This window comes from Drosophila biarmipes, chromosome 3R (genome assembly GCF_025231255.1).
Source record: "Drosophila biarmipes strain raj3 chromosome 3R, RU_DBia_V1.1, whole genome shotgun sequence".
NCBI classification, from domain to species: Eukaryota; Metazoa; Arthropoda; class Insecta; order Diptera; family Drosophilidae; genus Drosophila; species Drosophila biarmipes.
In genome coordinates, this window is record NC_066616.1 from 11,364,051 (window position 1) to 11,381,379 (window position 17,329).

The following is a 17,329-nucleotide window of genomic DNA, read 5'->3' on the forward strand; positions in this document are numbered from 1 at the left end:
TGGCTCCTTCGAGTGGAACCGGAAATGCAACAGGAAATGCAACTGCAACTGCTGCCGAGGCCGGCGGCAATGTTATCATGTGACTTACCAACTATTAGAAGCATTGAATCAACAATCCCTAGTTAAAGTTTAATAAATCGAATCAAAATATTAGGTGGCGTTTTATTTGGGATGTTATATTCTGAGGTATCTGCTATATGAGTTTGCAGTTCTGTACGATAAATTTCGTTTTTAAAATAGGTGCGTCTTGAAACCCCTTTCTTGTTAGTTAAAAAAATATTGTATAAACAAGTTCCTATACATTTTGATCCATAATCAAAAAATATTAAATATTTTGCGTTTCTTTGTTTTAATATCTTTTTTTTGCCAACATACTTATTTCGTTTACTCAGTTACTTACTGCAGTGATTTATTATTATTTTTTTTAAAAATCATTTTAATAAAGAAACTAAATATTGTGCCCTTACTAAATTTTACTAGTATAAACAACGTCGATAAAATGTGTTATCCCTTAACTATACTCTTGCTAAGGACATGGGCCACAGCATGAGCCAGAAAGGTTTCCCTCCGAACACCATGAAAAATTGCTGACTTGGGTCCTGCGGAGTTCAAAAAGGGACCTAAAGTCAATAAACACGATAAATAAGATAATTCCAAAGACTTACCCCGTGCGAAAAGCAAACTATCCGGAGGCATTCGATATAATCTTTGTTGGATTTCCAGTTCCGTCTCCCCAGAAGTCTCAGGAAGGTGGTTTATCGTCTCCGTTTCTTCACTCACATCCAAACTTGGTTTGGGATAGACGGCATTGGTCATGAAAACTAACGTAAGAGTATCTCTATCTTCGTGAAGATTAGCCAAAGTTTCGTTCAAAAGCTGCAGCTCCTTTCTTTTGTCAATGTCTGACTTAACAAAGTGTTCCACTATGAGAAGGTAACCTTGTCCTGGCTTTTTCATTACTTCTTCAGACTTTTCGACTATCAATTTAAGACTTGGCGCCCTTGAATTTCTTCTTAAATCTCCATTTGCCATTATGCCCAGAATATGATCAAAACTACTGGCATTCAAGGACTCCAGCTCATCGGTTCGCTGTACTAAATCGAATTTTATGGGGTTTACTTTGCTCTCCCTGAGTTTCTGGTTCCTCCACTCCTTTAGAAGATTGCGACCATCGTTGGACTCGCAGAGCAGCTCATCCACTGGATCCCAGTGGGTTTTGGGCACCACACTGCTCAGCATTTGCCTCCCACCTCCCATGATTACATTTAGGGATTTACCAGTCTCACCGAAGATCAGCTGACGAGCAGTATCCTGGCACCCAAATCTTGAAAATCCCAAAGGCATCCTCTCATCACATTCGTAGTGGCTGTAGGTATTTCCCAAAGCGGCTCCTGTGGATCCTGTGATCCTTAGGGTGGTCACAAATCCCGTTCTTAGACCAGCCAATTGAGCCTGGCGAAGAATACTCAGCGGGTATTCTGTTTCATTAACCAGCTCTCCGCAATCTGTAGGGCTTGCGGGTACCTCATCCAAGGGGATCCCAGACCAAATTGCTCTGGAAACCCTGTCCACTTGGCAGGGAAACTGCCGACTGCAGCTGTTCTTCAAGCGAGCCAAGTGGGGAAACTGATCCCAAACGAAGTTGGTATTTCCCTGGCTATTATCTATTGAAGCTGAAAACCGAAAGGCAGCCAAGTCTCGACCATCAACACCCTGAACCAGAAATATCCTTACATTTCTGGGATACTGCGTATCCTTGGGAGATCTCAGCGCCTCGTTGAGCTCCTCAATGCCCCTGTCATACCAGATTTTCTGCGATGGCGCCACCTTGTCCTTCCAGTAGTCCACATCCGCCACGTTGGCCACCTCGTTCTCCACCTCATACCGGGTCATAAAGCCAATGCAGAGCAGGGTGACCATCACCGTCATCAAACAAGTTCCGGCCACCAGGAACACCTGCGTGGACTTCAACCGCACCGCCTGGCAAATCTCTTTGGTCCGTTGTGTGGTTACCATTGCGAAGATGTGTCAAAAACTGATTCACAGAGGCTCTCTGATCTTCGGGTTAAACCATAAACAACTTTATCTGCTATCTGTTGTTCGAGATAAGGTTCGGGTTTCCTCTTAGGGGCCTTACAGCCCCCAATAGCTGGCCGTTTAGTTGGGTTTAAGTGTAGCAATTAACCCACGTCATGAATTATAAATGCACTAATTGGCGTGTCAACTAATGCAAGACACACGGGGAAAAAATTAATACACTTTAAAAAAATGTTTTGGACTTTAAAAATATGCAGTTAAAAAATGTTTCATGTTATTTTAAAACTTATATTAATTTTCTAAAGGGTTTATTATCCAAATAAATTGTTTTTAATGTGTTTATTTTACATACTTTACACTTTAGGTAACAGCATCTAAACAAAAATCTTCAATATTAATTAAGTTTGCCAAAATAATTTGTTTCTGGTGCTTTTGATTATTCATAGCAAATATATTTTTGAGTGTAGAAAACTCAACTTAATTACCAGAGAAACAGCATTTTAATACCTATGTCAGTTTACCATTTTATTCGTTAAATGAATTATAGACTAATTAATAAATTAATTTATTGTTAGTATTTTTAATTACAAGTGCTGCGTTATTCAGAATACCGTAAATAATGTACATTTGGATTGGCTACTTATAAGTAGTTCAAGTTATTTAGTTTCATGAATTATAACATTTTCAGGGAATAAATAAAAGTTTAATAAGTTTTCGGCTGTACAGTCTAATTTCCCAGTGCACGACATTGCGAATTCCAGGTTCAATTGCTGTTTTGAGGGGTCAAAGACGTCTCAGCTTTGGCTATTAACTATTTCTCACATGTGTGTTGGCCACAATTGATTTGTGAGTTGGCCGAAAGCAGGATGGGATGGCCTCTGCCCTCTGCTAATTGTCATTTGGCATTCAAATGACGTTTTCCATTTCCACCCCATGCGACGAACTATTTCGCTTACGAATTCTCGCCCAATTAATTGGCTCACACAGGGCAGCAAATGGTCTGTTCATTTGCCAGTTATGCGAATGCGAAATTGTTGCCTCAATTACCTGCCATTAGCCTGCGTTTACGCCCCCTCTCCCCCTGATGGCGACCCCGCCCCTGCCACTTTGCCACGTCCGTCATTTCGTCGCTTTGAAGTTGCTTTGCATTGACATGTGGTCAGTTCTCCCCAGCGAAACTGTCACAATTTCAATTTGAATCCCACTCAACTGACAATGGCACTCGGTGGGTCAAGTATCGCTTTGATTATCAATATGTCCATTTGCTCATCTATTTGTTTTCGCAACGGTTCCGGACTTGCGGAAATCGCTGAGCAATTTCAAAGACAATTTTTCAATCACGCTGTGATTTTGCCTGTCAAGCAGCAGCCCACGTTGCGTATGCGTAATCTGAGTGGGGGTGGCGCTGGGGGTTAGTTCCTTTCTTAACCTACCCCAAACCATGATTAAAGGTGGAAAAAGAAAACGGGGGCCACGGGCTCTATGATAGTGCTTCGTTCATCAAGGGTAAGTTTGGCTGGCAACTGGAGTACGAAAAGCTCAGTTTTCACCCCTTTAAAAGGTTCGTTCATTGACTGAGCTTATGGAAGAGCTTTTAGAGCGCCCCCAGTGGCCAAAAAACCTTTTTGCGCCGTCAAGGGTGGGGTCTTGAAGGGGTGGAGAAAATGGCAAAATCAGACAAAATGCATTTCATAGGTCTGGCAGCACTCACTTTTCAAGCATCTAAATCGAAAATTAAAAAATGGTCAATTTCCTGCGTTTTAGAAGGTAATATAACTAAGACATTAAAAAACAGATTTTCATGCCACATTTTTAATGAGTATTTTTTCAGTTTTCTTAAATAATTTCAGCTTTCATCTTTTAAGCAAAGAATGATTTTATTATAAATTTAAATATTATATTTTTAATACATACTTATAAATTTTAAGTAAAGAATTCCTTAAAATAAATCCAAATAAAATTGAATTTTAGTTTAGATAAGAGAGTTCTTAAACCTTTAAATATTGCAATAGTTGTGGTATGTTTTCCAAAAGGACCTTTAAATTTTGTACATCAATCACGATAGTTAAAAAGTTGCAAGATAGGAAGATTTCTCCAATAAAATTATACTTTTCTAAGCTTTTTAACACCTTTCCCAAACATTTTCGCTTTCTCTGGCCTAAGGTCCTCTTAACGTACGCTTTAAGATATTTATATTCATACGTTTTCCAAATTGAAAACCATGTGTTAGAGATAGTGTGTCCCAAAATAAATTCTTTATCTTGTGATAAGAAAATGCATAAATGAATAAGTAATGAAGTAATAGGAGAAAATGACTAAGGAGCATCCTGACTTTGTTAGCCTTCACATAGACAGCAAATTTCAAACCGAAACCCATTTAAAATGCATAAAATGTGCCAACAGCTGGTGAAATCTGTTGCGGCTTGCGAAGGATTAGATCTTGCCCGCTGGCAAAATGATTTGCAGTGCAAATGGCATTTCGTATGCATCCGACAATCGCCGCAGGATGCAATTAGCGGCGAGTGGCCATCGAGTTAGCAGAGCCATCGAGCAAGGAAGATGAGATGGCGAGAATCCGGGAACGTGGCCAAGAACATGGCCAAGAACAGGGCTTTTGAATGGCAGCAGGGCCCAGGAAGTCGACGGGCGTGACGCATGTGGGTCACTTGGCTGGCCCACGTCAATGTTTTTGCAGGATGTCTTTGAAAGCTGCTGCATCACCGCCGCCCACGTCCCCGCCCACGACCACGCCCACACCCAGTCCACGCCCGGAAAACTGGGTGTTGGCCAGCCCCTCCCCCAGGGCAATTCATGTGCATGGGACAGAAAGAGAGCGACTCTTCGCAGCCATGACCTTGCCCCCCAAATAGAATTTCCCATCATCGAGTGTTGTTTGCATTCCAACGGCGCCTGCCTAAAACATTTTCCGTGTTCGCTTTCCATATGGCAAGGAGCGCGGAATTTCCTTGACACATTTTCCGGCGGAAAATGCAAAGCCCAGTAAGTGAAATCCCAATTAAACATTAATTTAACACGCCTGATGCGAATTTGCAATGAAAATTCGCTTTATTTGTTAAAGTGCAATTAAAATTAGCGCTTGAAATGAAGTGCAGCGCAGTATTTAAACACAAGTGCAATTTCTATACATCCCTCAAAAACATTCCAAGGACATGGACGTCTTTTTAAAAGGGGTAAAGCTTACTGAAAAGTTAACTAATTCAGACGTCAGGGCATGCTTCCCAATTTTAAGTTGGAATATAAAGAATCAAAATATTTCATAGTGCCATTTAGAACCCCTTTGAACGACAGTGATGTTAATTCAGTTTTCAAGCCAAGCCATAATATTACTCAGATTTGTGGCGGCCATTGATTACCGCATCTGCCTCGCTGTATTGGGGAAAACACTTTTTCTATTTATTTGCGAAGTGGCAATCTTTGTATACGCTTTAAAAGTTATTTTGAAAATACTTCTTGCTCATGCTATGAAGGAAAACAGAGTATTATCAAGGTAAAATAATTAATTGTTTAGTGCTTTCTTGTTGCTTTAATTTTCTAGAAATGATTTTAATAATGACTTAATCCCTTCTATTTTTTATTTGGCACAACGAGGAACATTAGATTTGAAATCCCCAAACAAAGCGAACCACAAAAATTAATTGAGTTCAGATTTTGGATAAATGCATATGTCTATTGAGAAGTTCGTACTAATAAAAGTGCCAATATTGCATAGTTTGCTGTAATCGACTTAATAAGATGCCTGACCTTAGGCAGCTGCGTTATATGATAAGAAAATTTCCACTAGCCCACACGTCTTAGCATCTGCCATAATTGGTATTTCTCTATAGTTTACGCTTGATTGCATGCCATTCTCATTGGCATTTGACAGCAATTTATATAATACAGGGGGGTGATGTAGGGGATGAGCAACATGACTCGTCCAGACCCACATGGGTGCAATAAATGATGCAGTGGGGTGGAAAATTATGCATTTAAATCTTTAGAAGGCGATCTCAGGGGCACCTACTTTCGTAATAGTGCCTCACCGTATGAAAAATGAACGATCCATAAACCATGCCAATCCATGGCCCGTATAAATTGTGTATACCAAAATCCTGAAAATAATTCCCTAAATTGTGCAATTTGGTTTATTTTTGTTAGGAAATGCGCTTGAGTGAAATTCTTTCCGTTTCCCCTTTGCAGTATCTCAGATACTTTTCTTTAATGTTTGCCAAACACGAAGTAGAAAGACAAACGGCGATAAGGCGAAGACAAGAGCAAGAAAAAGTGTAGAAAAAGGAACGGAAGAGAGATAAAACCGAGAAGTTGCAATTTATTGATTGTGTGCACTTGCACTTGTGTGTATCTGTGTGCGTATCTGTGCCAGCTTTTCGTATCTGTGTCGGTGGCTGTACTGAAAAATAGTTGACAACTGACGATACACTCACACTGTCGCACGCATATATACATATATATGTATATATAGCGTGGCCTTGAACGTGAATTGCATTTGCGCTCGAAAAGCGAAAAAAGTAAAGGGAAAAAACAAACACCAGGCGAAAAACAAACAACAAAAACAAGCTGCTGGGCGAGAGGGATGGCGAGAGTGCGAGCGAGATGGCCGGACGTCGCAAAGAAATGTGCCAAAGCGAAAAGTTTGAACGCACACAAGCGCAGTTCGCAAACTGCATTTCCCCCTCTCTCGCGCTTTCGCTCTCTGCCTCTCTTTCTGCCCCCAGGGCAGGCTATCTCTTTCCAGCGGACAACTAACAATCTCAAGGTTACCGCATACACATACAATGCGCTCATGTGATGTGCACTCTCTCCCTCTCCCGCTCTCTCTTCTTGGCAGATATGGAAAACTACCGAAAATAATTTAATTTTCAAATACAATTTCATGTTCTTAGCTTCCCTTGCCCTCAAATTAATCCACCTGCCAGGCCATGCAGGTACCTTCAGATACATTTCCATTTGCAGGTACACGGCGCGAAAGGCTCCAAGGGTATTTAAAAAAGATATTCTCTATGGATATGAATATTCAAGGAATAACAACAAATACTTAAGGTTGAAATCCCTTTAAAGATTTTTTCACTTAAAGAAAACCTCCTGAAGTTGTGAGCTAATATTCTAGATTCGTATCTTATTGTTTGTTGAATACCTCCGTACTTTTCGAGATACTCAGTTTCTAAGAAATCTATTTAAGATAGATAAAATATTCTTAGGAGCTTGGTAAAAGTGCCTATAGAAGTCCCTATCCAATTTAGTATTATTTTTTTCCGTGTTCTCACAACTTGTATCGCATGTTTTCTGCCCGCTTCTGCATCTCTCATCTCCGCCGGCCTACGTATTCATTATCGCACAGATACAAATTTCTGTTTCGCCGTGTATCTTTTCCGTTTTCTATTTTATAATTTTAGCAACTGTTTCCAACAGCATTTTCCTGTGTTTATTCAGGTTAGAGGTGTGTGTGTCCGCGGTTGTGGGTGAGAGTCCGTGTTAATTGTTTTTGAAAATAGCATTTTGCATGCTCGAAGTGCATTTTGATTAATTGGCTGGCCATTTTTGGCAGGCCCGTTACCAGAGCTATAAACAGAAAACCTAATTAGTTTTTAGGATTAAGGTGCAATTGGGTCAGCGCGATTTCGAGAAAATGGCAAGACATTGCACATACGACATGTTGCCAGGCGGCAGATAGTTTCCAGCCAGCTTCCAGGAAATGTGCAAGGCTTGCGCCAGGGGAAGGGATTGAGGAGGGGTCGGCTCGGCGGCACATACACATAAAATCCACCCTCGCCCGCCAGGAGAGCCGCAAACGAGAGCCCAAATGCCAAAGTTGAATGCACAATATCAAAGTCGTTGCAGGGGAATGCCAGAAAACAGCGAACGAAATCGAAATCGAAATGGGAATGGGAATGGGAATGGGCTTGGGAACGAGAATGAGAATGCAAATGTGACTCATTGCACTTGGCGCACTTGTCCGTCCGGTGCAACAGCCAGCATATGCTCGCCATTGGCGCGGCCGTTGCATAAAGATAGCCTCTCCTTTCTATTTCCGATTCCGTGGCGGCTTGCCCCTGCAAGGGCGAAACATGAAAGCGAAATTTCTGGCACATATTTCACAAGCGTCGACTGCAGACAACTCGTCGCAAGAAGCGATGATTCATATGCAGGCCATGTACTGCTACACGGCCAATTCACCACCCTCACACAGCTGCAGTTTCGCCTTTGCCAAAGCTCTCTCTCCCGCCGTTCCATTCCGCAGCGTTTCACACACTCGCACAGGGGGGAGAGCGAGAGAGAGCCGCTCAAAGCGAATCCTTGCGGCATGTATTTCAAGTTCACTGTCAAGGTCACCTACTACAGTCATGCGCCGCAAAGGGAGAAGGAGAGGAGAAGAGGGGCGCTGCAGGGCCAGAGCGGTTGTTGCAGCAGCAGCTGCCTACACAGTGCTGGCGAAATGTAGCCCTCCCACTCTGCCACACATTTCCCCGAAGCATACACACTCTATTATAATAGATGCGCCTTTCTGTGCGGAAATACAGATACGTTTATACACTCGCGCGGGATATAAATACGTGTGTGCACTTAAATCTGGTTTATAGCCGCGCCACCAAAGTCAAGCGCGGCTTTGGGTATTTTTAGTAGCTGTTGGCCTTTTCGGCGAAATTTGTCACACTTGACGTATACTTGATATTCCGCCCTATCATGATTTATTGCCTAAGATGTTCCCAAACAACTCTTAAAACTTTAATAAATTGAAAATTCGTTGAAAAGAAATTCACTGAAATTCAAATAAAGAAGGCCAACAGGCTTTCAAAATGCTTTTCATGGTAAAAATACTTTTTTTATAACGTAAAAAATATTTCCTGGGACCTTACCAAACAAGAGTTGTACTAGAAAACCATAAGACAAAATAAAACTAAAATGAAAAAATTTACTTTTTATAATTGTTAGCCACCCTTAAAAGTAACAAGACTTGCCATTTAATATTTTTAAATTTCTGAAAATTGCAATCAAATCTTTCTGCTTTCTTTCCTGGTATTCTTCCTCTTCCTCTGCCAAGTAAAGCAATTTCCTTAAAGTTTTTAAAGCCCTTTTCCACTTTCCTTTTGGAAATTGCAAGCTGTAACGAAATTCGTTCGTTAGCTGTAATGCAATTTTCCCATTTCCCAACAGTGCCAGCGATAAAAAAGTCGCCTCCGCCGCTGGCACAAAAAGTGGGTACATACAGTTGGCGGTCACTGTGCCTGTGGAAGTGCAAGCCACGGATGTGTGTGTGTATCGGGCGAGCAGTTATATACATATATATAGCTATATACATTTGCCGCTATATAAGCTTTCGGTGTGCGCCAGTGCATCGCGAGTGTGTATCTGTATCTGAACTTGCATCTGTATCTGAGAACCCTTTAAAGCGCCGCGGTGCGCATGACATAAGAAATAAGAAAACGGCGCACGAGTTGGTAAGTTATGAAAGTCGCCACATGCCCGACATGCACTAACATCTGTTGCATATACCCGATGATACATGTAGCTACGGGCATCGCTAGTTGTATATATTTACCTGAAAATATGGCACCTACGAGCGATTCTAGCGATACATCTGCGGATACGGCCGTTTCAAAGTGCCCAGGTATGCAAGAGTTGCAGTCAGGGTATCGCTTTTCCAAGCACACACATATGAAGACTTGCGCCCCAAACAAATTCAATTAAGAAATTAAAATCGAAACGCCAGCAATGTTTGTGCCGCTAGAAAGAGAGGACTAGAACCGAGGAAAGAGATGCAATCAGGCCGTATGGATGGGGTGTGTGTGTGGGCTGGGTGGTAGCTTTGGGGGCTGGTTTAGCCGGTGGAAAATTGCAGCACACGCACATTTGTCAATCGAAATCGCCTGACCGTGCTTCGTGTACATAGGTATTAGCAGGTCCCACCTACACACGTCATAAGTATATATGGCAGCTGATATCCGTGTACTTGGGAGGGCCAGGCCAGTAAGCCAAGTAATTATTGTTTTTCCCTCTATCGCTCTTTGTTGCTACGAACATTTTGTGTTGCAAGCGGCAGTTAGTCAATAAATGCGCTAATTATATACAATTCGCCCAGGCCCGGAATACGAACCGAAAAGCCCAGACCGAGCAGATACACAGCGAACTAAGTGCACATACAGTGGGCACTCTTCTAAGAAAAAAAAGAAAACCATTAGTGGCAAGAAGAAAAGATAAAAAATGTTGGCTTTAAAAGCAATCCTTTCCCCAATCATTTTGAAATTAACCACTCCCTATCACCAGTGTCTTTACTTAAACCAAGAAACGCTATCTGGTTGAGAATTATAAGGAACTGGCAAGGCTAGTTAGATAGAATTTAGTACAGTAAAAGTTTTTATTATTTGGATAGATTATTTAATTATTATTTTTAAAATAAGTTACCTAAAACTTTCCTATCACCTTTAATTCTGTGTTACTCAAAAACGAGAACTGGTTGAGAATTACAGAGAGGATGCTAGGGAAGTCATACAAAACTTTATAAAAAAACAAAAGGAATTCTATGTTACAAATAATCTTTACTTCAAAATCGTAACCCTTTGGATTATTTATGACTCCTATGATAAAGAAAGTAGAAGAAAGAAAGTAGAAAGTTGAAAATTAAAAGTACAGTAGATCTTCTTTCCCACCGGGTGATCACTGTACCGGGCACTGGCAGTAAACAAGGCGCGTCAGGGCAGACTGCACAACTTAAACTGCAAGTACATGCCAAGGAGGGGAAGGAGGGGGTGGTGGGGGCAGGCCAGAGGGAGACGGCGATGGAGAGGGCGAGTGAGAAAGCGAAAGGGGATCAGATGAGGAACGGCTGCATTTGTGTGGGTTGCTGCGAGAGAGCTGCTTACTTGCACTTACACCACCACCAGCTCACTCGGCGCTCTCCCCGCTGTTACATAACATCCTTGAACTTGAGCTGAGCTTGCCAGAGTCTCCTTTTTAAGTGCTCTATGTGGGTATATTCGTGAGCGTTCTATTCTGGCAGTGGGACGCTCAGCTCCTTTCACCACATGCATACATGCGTACATGTATCCAATGGATATTATCCACACATGTGTAGCTTTCTTCCCCTTTCTGGGCCCCATTCTTCCCTTTTCTCCCACAATGGCTCGTTTTCGTTTCTTCTCTCTTCGCAATCGGAAGCTTTCGGGCTTTTCAGCAGCGACGACGACTGCGGCTCTGCCATTTTCTGCTGGGCTGCGCGTTGGCATTGAAAGTGCGGCAGGCGAGCTGCCAACAACGCTCCATTCCCAGCAAATCCCCAATCGAAACCAGAAGAATTCTAAACACAAACAAGTACTACATATCATTCCCCTAAAAAGCCAGCAAACAATCCCTCTATTATTCGTTACCAATTAGACACGCAAATGACATCAACAGCGAAATTGAATTGCCAAAAACCAACCCACACTCACAATGCGAAAGCAAATAACAATGCAATAATTGCAAATTAATTGTGCTCAATTCAACGGGAAGTGCTTGTCAAATTAAAATAAAAATGGTAATTATGACCAAAAAATTAGGTCGCTTTAAAATGCATTCTACTGTGTGCTGCCAAAATCACGGAAATAAAAAACGAAAGATAGAGAATGGATTTCACAGAATGCAAGTGCATTTCACAACTGTTTTAAATGCGTGCCCCCAAACAAGTGAGTTCTTACATAAAGAAACAACAATGCAAAAACCAATTTGAAAAAAGTCTGTGAAAATGTAAAATTGAAAGCTAGAAACCAAATTCAAAAGAAGAGAATACTAAGTCAGCTGGGATCCTAAAAGGTAGGTAATACTTAACAAACTGAATCAAATAATAGGAGGTGGCACAGTATAACATTATATATATCACAACACTTGTGCTTAAATGATTTCTGTGAATTTCGTCAGCCGAACCTAATAGTTCTGCACCCAAACTAAGGGAACTCAGAGAAACTTTTCCAAAATTTCTAAAGAAATTAGAATTGGATCTGAATATACTAAGTAGATAGTATCCAACAGATACTTCCTTTTATATCAATATCTTAATTATCTGAATATACTCAATAGATAGTAGCTAACAGATACTTCCTTTTATATCAATATCTAATTACGGTCGAAATCCAATTTAAAATGTCCATGTATGCACATTGGTTTTCCTTGCTGGAGCTTTCGAAGCTCTGTGGAGCTTTTCCACAGGATCAAGGGATGAGGATCTCGAGCCCCCGAACCCTTGAAAGTGTTTTTCAGCGTTTTGTTTTGTTTTGCTTCGGCTAGAAAAGCGTCGCAATAAAAACAGGAATCCGCAAAAAGCAAAAGTGAGTTGCAAACACAGATAAAAAGTGCGCAGATACAGATACATTTTAGGGATGGCATGCGAAAGGGGAGGGAGAATGATGAATGAAAGAATGGTAGAGTGCAGAGAGAGCGAGCGAGTGCGGAGAGAGCCGAGCCAGTTTGAAGGCCATCGCGGAGAGAGTCACATGTGCTTTTCGGGTTTTCGAGAGGTGTGTGGGGCAGTAGGGCAAAGAAGAAGACTGCCCAAGAGCAGGCCCAAGAAACAGGAACAGGAAGAATCGAAAAACTTGACGAAAGAGCGCGCCGAAGAGAGAGAGTTCGCTGGCAGATAGAACTCTGCCTCCGTCGACGTGCGCCGCGGCAGCGCTGCCGCAGAGGCGAGAACTTTCCATGGCTGACAAAAAAGCGGCGACATTAAACAGCGGCACCTTCAACCGATCACATTTGCCTTTGAACCAGGCCATCGAACAACTTATTTAATAATAAATACCACAACATACCTTTCCGGAAAATACAACAAAATTCGTTAAGGGATTAAGTGCTTCCTTTCCAACTCAACAGTGGGAATCGCGACTTTCCAGCCGGGAAAATCAATCAAAGTGCATGTTAGAGAACGGAAAAAGTATCGGCAACACACAGACAAAACAGAAGTGTGGCAGAAAACAACAGAATGTGAGTAAACCGAATTGCGTCGTAGTTAACATTTTTTGACGGCGTCATCAAAGGCAATCTGCCACCCCCGCCGCCGCCCTTGCGCCCAGCGTCGCTGTGATTGCGGAAAATACAGTCAACAATTGCTAAAAGCTAAGTTTTGCCAGCAGGGGCGCGCCGAGGGGGGCAAGTGTTTTGGAGGGTCGAACACCCCCAAAATGTCCGCTCATTTTGTCAGTAAATAAAGTAAACCTTTTCCAATTTTCTAATTCAAAAGTGAAATATTTAAGTGAGTTGTTTCTCGAACTTAATTACTATTTTTAGAGGACTGACTCTAACCCTTAAGGTCTTACATCCCCTTTCTAAGAACCCACTTACGCCCCTGGTTGCAAAGCACGCTCTCTCCTTCGCACGCACACCACGGCACTCGAGTGTTTTGGCCATCTCTCTCCCAATCATTGTTTTCCCCGCCCGGAATTTGCAGAAATATCAAAATTTATTTATAACGTAAACAACACGAATTAAGCCAGCCCACGAAAAATCACATAATCGCGAAAAGCCACAACAGCAGCGAGAGTAAACAAAACAAATGCGAAAAAGCTTATAGGCAGTTCCACTCGGAATTTGGCCAAAGGGAACTGTGGTTCTCAGGAACTTCGCGAAGTGATTACGGCTCTATTTGCCCGCGAGTGTGTGCGTCTTGCCATTTTGTTTGTCAGCCTCCCAACTTGTTTATGACTTCACTCGCCACCAGCAATTAGAAACTCATTTGCGGCAATTGTCGCTAATGGAGAGTGCGAATCGAGAAGATTTCGCTCTTGATATCAGGAAATGAGAGCGTCGCTTCAAAGATACATAAGTAAGAGGCAATATTTGAGAGGGTTCCGTAAATGTTATCTTTTATCTCTTGAAGACCACTTTAGTTATTCAAAAGTTTAGAATTAGAAATATTTCTAAAACTGTTTCATTTAAGAACACTTTCTTCCACTTCCTTGTATGCACTTATAGATACAATCTTCGATAAAATGGTTCTAAGCAAAGCTAGCGATTCCATTGGCAAATATATAGTATACCTATGTCTATCAAGGTCAGGAAACTGCATTTTAGAACCGTCTTTGTTCCGAGAAATAGGTCAAAGGCTGATCTATAGATCCCTTTATCAAACTCTAAAATGAATGACTCAATTGAATGGCTCATAAAAACCGTGTTTATTGCCGAATCGCTTACAGAACTACTAAACACTCGGATAAGCCTGTAGCTTTACGAGCAGGCAGTCAGCCTTCCGATTGCATCACGTGTCATCAGCAGATCAGCGCTTCTATATTCCACATTCTATATAAGTGTATTCCCAACTAATGCACAGATGCCGCTCTTATGTGTGTGACTCAGATTATCTACTGACACACGATCGGCCGAGTGCGGTAAACAATTCTGTGAAATTGTAAACTGACGTTCGCCCAGAAGGCAGCACTCGGAATACAGCTATGCGATGCAGTCAATCAAGATCCAAGTGCAATTTCTCCGCCCCGCGGTGGAAAACCACAGCCACAGCAACCTACAACCCACACAATGCGATATTTTGTGCTTTGTATCTGAACTTGACTCGGGCCTGGCTTGCGTGCCGCTTTTGTTTGCACAAGATACAGATACGGGCCCATCGATGTGTGCATCTGCATACGTGTGGGTGAATGGGATTTCGAAATTCGTTTACGTAACCCTGGCCCCATCTCCGCACGACCCACACTCGGTTCGGAATTGCGGAAGCCAGGATGGGGCTGGGCAGGAAAAGTCATCTTCACGGCTACACAGGAAATAATTGTGCTAGAAATTGCCGAGGATTCGATGTTAGGTCGGAAGGAGATGAAAACATCAAAGTGTCTAAAATTATAATGTTTTAAAAGGTTTTATTATAATACCTTTATTTATTTTTTTTTTTGATCAACAAGTTCTCTGTTTAACACTTTAATACTTTGTATAATTTTAGTGATTTAATATTCTGTCAACTATATTTTAATCAACAAGTTTTCTTTAACCTATGTACAAGTTAATTTTTCAAGTTTTTTTCATAAACTTGGTTTTTTTTTAAACCATTATGTTCTGAAATTAGTTGATTACTTTGGATAATTTTAATTAGTTACAAAACTTCGTGTGGATTTTAAACATTAATATTATTACCCACACGGCGTATACGTAATTTAACTAAAATGTATCATGATCATAAAAACGAAGATCTATTTGTGAAAGATACATTTTTTCCACCTAAATTAAACAATAGTAAGCTTGAGCGTGGCAATTGTGAGGCAGTACGTAGAAATCGAACCACAACATAAAGTTTTAGATAAAAAGCGGACGTTAAAGAGCCACTTTGTGATAAAAACAGTCAATTTTCCAGGGAAATACAGCTCCGTAAACATCTTTGCTCCAGGAACAACCTCTATCTGCGGGGTTTTCTTGCTGTGCACCCTTTAATTGCCCCGTGGCGTCATTCGGAACCGAGAGTTGGGTCCGAGAGCGAGCGGCTGGCCTTTGGGGATGTTGATGGAAGAGGCCATGCTTCTGGGGGGCGGCTCCGAGGCGGACAGTCCAAATAGGGTTAGAGGAAGATGATGACTTGGCCCAGGTGTTCGCCGCATTACGTATGCATCGCGTAAGCTGCAGTTGAAAATGGGCAGCGGAAGGTGGCAGAGCGGAAGAGCGGCGAAGAGAGAGAGAGCGGCTCGCAAAAGCTCTGCCGACGTCGGCAGAGGCGTCAGCATCGCGTGCTTACCGTTCGTTCAGTGTGTCGCGCTCTCCGCTCTCCGCCGCTGTGTGCGAGCGTGTGTGTGTTTCAAGTTCAAGGTTAAGATACTAGTTGTACATACAGCACTTGGGCCGCGAGTGCGAGCGAGCCGGCAACACGTAGTTGCCATAGAGCTGTGCTGTACCCATGTGCATTGGTGTTTGCGTGTGTGTGGCAAACCAGTTTGGCACGTTTCGCTGCGAGAAAGAGACGCCTACACGTGCGGCGGCAAACAAAGAGGAAGCAAAGACAGCCCGAAAGGCAGAAAGCAGAAGCACAGCAAACACAGCGAAGGCAGAGGCGAAGAGCACAAAGAGTAAGCCAAAAGTGGCGGCGGCAAACATTCACGGGCGAAAGGAACACACTGCCAGCAAACATCGTTCGCTCTCTGTCGCACGCGCACGGCCAGGCCTCAGCTACACAGGGAAAAAGATTTATATATATAAAAAAAACTATAGTAAAAGTGAAAGAAGAAAAGCGTTTTGAAATCTTAAGTGTGCAAAAGAATTACTCATTATTTAGTTGGCTAAAAAGGCATACCTATAAATTTAATTTTTTTAAGTGTAACAGATAAATTTTCGCCGCTCGCCCTGCGACACTTACTCGCACTTATTATTGCTCTATGCGTTGTGCCTCGCGGTTTTATTATCTTTCACTCACACACTCGCGAGGCGCTTTAATTGAATTGATGTTGATGATTACGCTGAGTGGCGACTGCAATCACCCCCCACCCCGGCCCACCCGCCCCTGCGACCTGTCTGACTACCTGCCAAAGCAAAACGAGAACTCTGCTGGCCATTTAATTAATCGCCAGCGTGTTCTTACTTAATGGACTCGTAGCTCACCAGCAAACACGGCAAAAAGCTGGAACATCGATCGCCCAAGCCCCGAAATTGATTCCAAGCACAGCGAGAAAATGTGCTCTTTTCCAGGGAGTAGTTGCCATAAGCCATTGGAACTATCTGTATCTTTTTTATCAATATCTAGAGATGGGTTTTTGTGACAGTACCAACTAGATAGAAATCGGTGTATGGTGTAGAATGTATGTTAGTGTACCCATCTATAAATAATTCTGACTACCCGTGGCACATAAATAGCGCACTAAACTAAATTCCACTTCGCATAGCGGCGAGTTCGTTGCACCAGCAGCGGAAGAGTGCAAAACGCAATATGCGATGTGCATTGCACTCGAAAAGACCTTGAGGGGGCGGTCACTTGGGCGGGCGAGCGTACTTAGAACATAAAATTCTATTTTCCCACTATTTATGCACCGGGGTGAGTCACTCTGAAAGGTAGGGACATCGAATGCTCTAGGTTCGGCCCATTAGTTGGGTTACACCCAAAGAAATAACTTCAAAATGATCTGTATCTATAACTAGCTCTATTATTCATAGCACTTTTCAGTGGTATTATTAGAACTGGACTTTTATTAGGGTTATTTGCGAAGGTCATCAGCACTAAAATATATAATCATAAATAATAATAACATAATATTATATAATCAAGGTTCTATAAAAACAATGCTCTTAGCGACTTAAATTAGTGACTTAAAGGGTAGATAGA

The 17,329-nt window shown here is 42.1% G+C and overlaps 1 protein-coding gene across 1 annotated transcript; it reads right to left on the reverse strand.

The window, feature by feature from the left end:
- Window positions 1-137: 137 nt before the first annotated feature.
- Window positions 138-10,298, reverse strand: LOC108030993 (alkaline phosphatase 4). The gene is made up of 3 exons (XM_017104194.3): window positions 9,596-10,298; window positions 666-2,224; window positions 138-599 (listed from the first exon to the last, which is right to left on the reverse strand). Exons 2-3 carry the CDS (start codon window positions 2,014-2,016, stop codon window positions 505-507), a joined length of 1,446 nt encoding a protein of 481 aa, XP_016959683.1. The 5' UTR covers window positions 2,017-2,224; window positions 9,596-10,298; the 3' UTR covers window positions 138-504.
- Between the last annotated feature and the right edge of the window lie 7,031 nt (window positions 10,299-17,329).